Consider the following 7,193-nt stretch of genomic DNA (forward strand, 5'->3'; position numbering starts at 1 on the left):
GAAACATCTCCCCCTCTTTTTTTAATATTTCATTTATAATGTAATAAATTAAGATCATTTATTAAATCATAGATATAAATATGTGTTGTATGCTCAAAATCATGACTTTATAATATGCGGTGCCACAGGTAACGGATCGTAAATGTTAATATTGTGCCCGTTTGCTGAGCGTGTGTGTTCAACTATTTAATTGTAATTAGTTGGAGATCAAAAGGTGAGAATTATTTCATTACAGCAATTATAAAGTCGTACAGCAATTATCTGCGAAAGCTTGAAAACATATAATTTGTGTTACTGAGAACATGTGTATAGAATAATTCACCAGGATGAGCTTAACATATTTTATTATTAATTTTGATAAACTAGGCTTTATAAACGACAAATTATTTTTTCTTTCATCTCTATATTTCTCTACATCAATATTAATTTACAAGTGAACCATCTTTTTTTACGTCGTACGGTACTCCTCTTCCTATATTAATTTAATACATCACAGGAGCCAGAAAACAATTTATTTCATTCAAAAACCTAATTGTTTTCATTTAAACAAATCAATAAAATATTGTACTTTCATGTCAATATGTTTCAAAATTCATGAGATCAGGTTCTATAGTTTTAAATCCGAAATTAAAGTATTTTTGTGGGAAACTATATTAAAATATACATGGACAAAAAAAGGGGGGCAGACAAACTTTGCGCACATGTAGTAACATAGAAACGCTGAAATAAAATTTGAAAGAATTATGCTTATGCAGAAGGAAATCCAGTCAAAGCGCCCCCTAATAAAACCGTCCCGGTCAAAGCGTCCCATGATTTTGGTCAAAGCGTCCCCTTTATTTGGTCAAAGCGTCCCCTAATTTTGGTCAAAGCGCCCTTTATAGAATTTTACAGTAAAATGATGTTACAAAACCGCCCCAAAATATTGGTCAAAGCGTCCCCGGATTTTGGTCAAAGCGTCCCCGGATTTTGGTCAAAGCGCCCCGTACAGTAAAATGATGTTACAAAACCGCCCCCAAATATTGGTCAAAGCATCCCCTGATTTGGTCAAAGCGCCCCTTAACATTTTTTTCTTAAGAAAAATCGTCTGGGAAGCAATGGTCAAAACGTCCCCGATTTTGGTCAAAGCGTCCCCTGATTTTGGTTAAGGCACCCCCTAATATATTTTTACAAACATGTTACGGAATAAAACTGTTTTGTATTTATAATTTTATCATTGTTTCGCAGTTAATTCTATAGGAGGCGCTTTGACCAAAATCAGGGGACATTTTGACAATTACTTTGGGATCGACTCGAAACGCTTTTTTCCCTGTAAAAATATATAAGGGGGCGCTTTGACCAAAACCAGGGGACGCTTTGACCATTTCTTGGGGACAGTAAAGATTGTTTCTATAAATATATTTTTTTCTGTAAAAATATGTAATTGTTAGGGGGCGCTTTGACCAAAATCAGGGGACGTTTTGACTAAAATCAGGCGACGTTTTGACCATTATCATGATTATTTGGGGGCGATATTTTTTCTATAAAAATATGTTAGGGGGCGCCTTGACTAAAATCAGGGGACGCTTTGACCATTATTTGGGGGCGATATTTTTCTATATAAATATGTAAGGGGGCGCTTTGACCCAAATCAGGGGACGCTTTGACAAATATTTGGGGGCGGTATTTTTTCTATAAATTATGTTAGGGGGCGCTTTGACTTAAATTAGGGGACGCTTTGACCAACATCTGGGGGGAGGTATTTTTTATATAAAAGTATGTTAGGGGGCGCTTTGACCATAATCAGGGGGCGCTTTGACTAAAATCAGGGGACGCTTTGACTAAAGTTAGGGGACACTTTGACCGGGACGTTTTAATTAGGGGGCACTTTGACTGGGTCCCTGCAGAAGGGATATTTGATTTATACAATCTACCGGTACATCACCAACTTTTTTTTTATAGGTGCATAGACACAGATCTGAAGTAAATATATTCTTAAATATTCAAAATTGAAGTTTCAATGAATTTTACATGAAATAAGATTTTTTTTTCCATTTATTTTTATTTGAAATAATGTTAAGTCTCCAAATTTTGATTCTCCAAGCCAGCAAATTTACGTTGATAAGTTCCCCAAGCCGGCAATGATTACAGAATTACTTAATTAGATGGCGGTATGCTAAAGTAACTACTATAAACATAATTATCAGAGTGTAAAAATAATATACAATTAGACTTAGTACTTTTAATAAACTTCTACAATTAAAATATAAACTAATATTCTACAAAATTTCGATACTTACATCAATATTCACAGATATTATAATTTATTATTTTTTTAATTCTTTTTCAAAATGAACGAAATAAAAAGCATACATTTTATGTTCTGGGAGCGAAACATCGCGGGGCGAACCATCTCAGCGCGAAACAGAATGGGCGCGAAACATCGCGGTGCGAACCATGCATCGGCGCGAAACATCCCGTTACCGGACAAACCATGAAAAATACGAACAATGTGACGCCGAATCGTAAAACAAATACATAGTAATAAACAATGAAGGTAAGTTGCATAAAAATGTACAATACAAGTTGCGTATAAGTTAACAATAATAAAATAATGACGTTCGAGGACGGAGAACAATAACCTAAACCCCCCTTGTAAATTAGAATCTTCCGAATCGCCATGACCAAAAAGGAAAACAACGTGATCGACAGACACACATGAAAAACGGTATTTACGATCAATTTAAACAATGTACTGTAAGTAAAATGAAATAAACATTCATAATAAATACTGTTTCAATCATAAGAGTCCATAATTTTACGTATCAGTCCATATTTCCTCCGTGGTAAACTTGGTCATTTACCAAACATGAAAGTGTAGGATTTACCAAACATGAAATAATAGGAATTACCAAACATCGTTTTATAGTACACTTGGTAATATTTACAGTTCAAATATAATTGCTGTAAGAGAAATCATGTACAAATAATGATTACAAACTAATTATACACATATGACATATAGGGGGGGGGGTCTCAAAACACAAATTGATTGAAATCGATTGAAACATTGATTGTAAAGAAAACTTAAGGAAGGCCCACACTTTTACGGATCCGGTTCTAATTTTACACATCAATATAAATTTCTGATTTTCACTTGTCTATTGATATAAAATCTTTTTGGGTGATTGAAAATAATTATGCAAGTATATATTTATTTATTATAGTGTTATTGTGCATACAAAGCATTTTATATACATTGTTTATGGAAATTAACACTTTGCACTCTGTCCATAAGATCTATCTGCCATTAAGTACATACACAGACACAAAATTCTTAATTACGTTCATGGACCTAAATCTTTTTAATTTTCTTTTAAGCAAACTAACCTGAGATCTATTTTTATTAATTTAAAGCCTATATAATCCATTTAATTATTTCTTTTTAAAAATTTTGCAATGAATAACTTAAAAAATTGATATTACAAAAATGGGGGTATACGTATTCAAAAGACTGTTTTGTTAAAATTCTCTGGCCAACCACAATAAAGTATGTATTTTTGGTAACATCAGATATAATTCTTAATAGTTTTAAAGAAAAAATGGTATCTAAACAGGTTGGATTTTGAGAATTACAAAAAATGAAGATATTTTGAGATTTTTTTCTGAGAGACTTGGACAGATTCAACATCAATTTGTTAATGTTTTGCAGTAAAGATTTCAAATATTCTCTTGGCAAATGAATATTTTTGATCTTCATAAGTTTTAACATAAATTTGATATGATTTGGTGCATAACTAAAAGAAATATGATATCACACTTCTTCATGTTCAATTTTGGCTGTTGAGTTTTTAGAGGTATGTGCTCTGAGACATGTTTTATGAAAATTAACTTGCAAAGATATGTCTTTTATGGGTGTTTTAGTTAGTTTAAGACTTATTCAAAGTATTTACATTAAAAAATTATTAGTTTGACAGAAAATTCTGAAAGTACGGACCTACCTTAAAAGTTAAATATCTTGGAGTTTTGATCGACAAATGTTTAAGTGGTGAATACATTGTTGAATCGATTGTCCAGAAAGTAAATAATAGATTGCGATTTCTGTACCGACAGGCCCGGTTTTTAGATACTTTTTGTAAAATGACTGTGTTCAGCATTAATACAATGCCATATTGATTACGCCTGTAGTGCTTGGTATGCAGGGCTATCCAAAACTTTAAAGAAAAGGTTACAAATTTGTCAAAACAAGATGGTTCGTTTTATTTTGAATTTAGGTCCACAGGCATCTGTTAATTACGAAATACTTAGTCAATTAAATTTATTAAATATTCAAGATAGAGTTTCTCAGCTTAGACTCAACCATGTTTTTAATATTTTTCAAGGAAAAGCCCCTTCTTATCTTAATGAACATTTTATACTACGGTCAAATTTTAGTAGCTATCATACTAGATCAGTCTCAAATGCAGATTTTGTCGTTCCAATAACTAAGCAAAAGCAATCTGAATCATTTTATTTTAATGGAATCAAAGACTGGAACATGTTACCAGCAGAAATTAAACCTGTTTTAAATACTGGAAATAATTTTGCTTTTAAAAGAAGTGTCAAGAAATTTTTATTAGAAAGGGGAATTGCCCAGTGTAAAAGTCAAGTTGTGTTTTATTAGTTTTTATTATTAGTATAAGTTGTTCCAATTACAATCATGTGAATATTTGGTATACATTCATAATACACTTCATTTTTAAGGATCTCTGTGTTGTCAACTTGATCCCATATCTTAGCTATAGTATTTTAATTTTATATTTATCTGCTTATATTATTTAACATCCAATTAAAATATACATGTTTGAGTATAAGGACCCCATTGGAAATAAGCCATTGGCTTTCATGGGTTATCCTTGGTATACAAATATAATCTTATGTGAATCAAATTTATTAATTCATGTCTTTCAAAAATGATTGATTCCGATATTTTATATTAATTATATTGTTTAATGCCATCTTTTATATATATATATCTTAAATTATATTGTGAATATTGCAACGTATGTGTAGTACTGTATACCAAATAAATATCTATCTATCTATCTAATATTTCACATTATCCCCTCCTTTGAAAAATTGTTCGTCCTCGAACAAAAAATGTTAAAACAAGTAATATTTGTATGCAATGGTATAATAAACAATTATAATGAAATATCGATTTAGAATAGCCCGTAGATTTACAACATGAAATAATACAATTTTTCTTTTCACATGAAGACACTGAATCCAGTAATGTTTGCAGTGATGATCCACTCAGATGAAGTTAAGATACAGTCAAAGGTAATTGTATGAATTATCACACAGTTATATTTCTATACATATATCATAAAATATTGCAACTAAAACATGATCCATTACAAAAATGGTCATCATTCCTTTCAATAAAATAAATATTTTCAAAAATCCATCCCCCTCCCAAAGCATACTCAAAGTTGCTTATAATTCTAACTAATACCCCTATTAATATAAAAGTCTTTATACCTATACCATATAGTCTCACAGTCCATAAGTCAGCATCATCATTGTGAAAGAAGAAAGTTTGTTTCACATCACACAGAATTCCTGTTTCCCTTAACTTCCACAAGTTAGAGTATAAATTGGCGGTTACCACGTCTAATTGACATCTCTGGCGATCTTAACAAATTAGTTTATTAATCAGGTTAATATATCTGGAATGCCTGTAACAAGGAGTGGATGATCCGTTTTAATATTGCTCATAATTATGTGATCTCTAATTGTAGGTGGTTACTCAAGATGTAGGGTAGAGTGTCACTTGACAGCTAGAACATTATGGCATGCAGGCAGGAGTCTTGGTTTGCATTTATCCTTCCTGTGCTGATCAAACTGCATGTGGACTTGTATCAAACTTTTTCAAACAACCATAGACCAGTGCTGTTTATTCTTAAAGGCACTCATAAAAAGGTAAACAGGTCTAGTAAAAGTAATACAATCATATGTGATGTCCAATCAGTCAATTGACTATTGTTAATTCATAATAATTCTGAAGGATTGTAGAAAATGTTACAGTTTTCCATAAAACTCTGAGAAGATAAAGGTGTACTGCTTAATTGCCACTGTCATGTTGTACTGTATCCTGTACTCTAGGTCACTAAGTTTATTTTATTTATTAAACTGATGGTATAATGTCACTCCAATGTTTTAGTAAATTTTGGATAGATGCCAATCTTTTGCTTTTTATTACAAATTAAGCCAATGGCTCTGTCTTGAAGGAAACTTGTTTTGCATTATGATCATAATGACATTTCTGTCTGTGACTTAAGCTTCAATTAAGCATTTTCAATTAATATTGTAAATGTTGAATAATGAAATTTTAAATCTATTGTAGGCGGTCAACCAAATAAAAGATCCACAGGCAGTGCTGGTTCCCTGCCCAAATCAACAAACTGCACTGGTAACTTTATGCTCTCACAAACTGAAGATCTGTATGCCAGTAGTTATACAAAAGGTAAGTATTTATATCCTAGTCTTTCCAAGAAATTGACATATATATTGTAAGTATAGCTGTGAGAGTCCTGTTGAAATGTTCAAATCTGTCACTCTGAGGTGAATGGATGCTGCTAATTTGTTTTATCTATTCTGAGAATTTCATACTTCTCTTGAAACATTAGTTAAAATTGTGTGCCTTGGTCAGTATGTACTTGACGATGAATACCAAATTTACAAACAAACTCATTGAGAAATACTCTTGCAATTGTTTTTGCTTTAATATTTGGAAGTACAAAAGCCTCAGTCCATCTAGTAAAATAGTTGACAATGACTGATATATCTGACTTTCCTTTAGGAGTTCTGTTCAAGGGACCTACAATATCCAGAGCAACCCTTTCCAGTGGACCACCAACAATATATTGGTTCAATGGAGCCTTAGGAGTGCAGGTTGATGGATTGCTTGATTGACATCGTTGACATTCCAGACAAAACTGTTTTATTTCCAACCCAGTAAAACCTCTGTCTGACTTAGGCTAAAGTTCTGTTCACTCCAAAGTGTCCATCTGTAGGGTCACTATGCAACATTGTTAGGGCCTGAGGTATGTATTTTTTCAGGTAAAATCATATATAATAACAAGACATTTTCAGTTTTAGCAATAAAACCTTTTTTTTTTTAAATATATAAAATATTGACTGAAACAAAAATTCTGTCCCACTGGGAACAGTTT

The 7,193-nt window shown here is 32.0% G+C and overlaps 1 protein-coding gene across 1 annotated transcript; it reads left to right on the forward strand.

Moving 5' to 3' along the window:
- The first annotated feature begins 5,235 nt into the window (after window positions 1-5,235).
- LOC134237735 (uncharacterized) lies at window positions 5,236-6,928 on the forward strand. The gene is made up of 4 exons (XM_062719884.1): window positions 5,236-5,298; window positions 5,760-5,940; window positions 6,365-6,484; window positions 6,821-6,928. The coding sequence occupies exons 2-4, from the start codon at window positions 5,809-5,811 to the stop codon at window positions 6,902-6,904; spliced, it is 336 nt and encodes a 111-aa protein (XP_062575868.1). The 5' UTR covers window positions 5,236-5,298; window positions 5,760-5,808; the 3' UTR covers window positions 6,905-6,928.
- The last annotated feature ends 265 nt before the right edge of the window (window positions 6,929-7,193 follow it).

Source organism: Saccostrea cucullata, unplaced genomic scaffold (assembly GCF_032062105.1).
Source record: "Saccostrea cucullata isolate Sc308-1 unplaced genomic scaffold, CSIRO_AGI_Scuc_v1 ctg11, whole genome shotgun sequence".
NCBI classification, from domain to species: domain Eukaryota; kingdom Metazoa; phylum Mollusca; class Bivalvia; order Ostreida; family Ostreidae; genus Saccostrea; species Saccostrea cuccullata.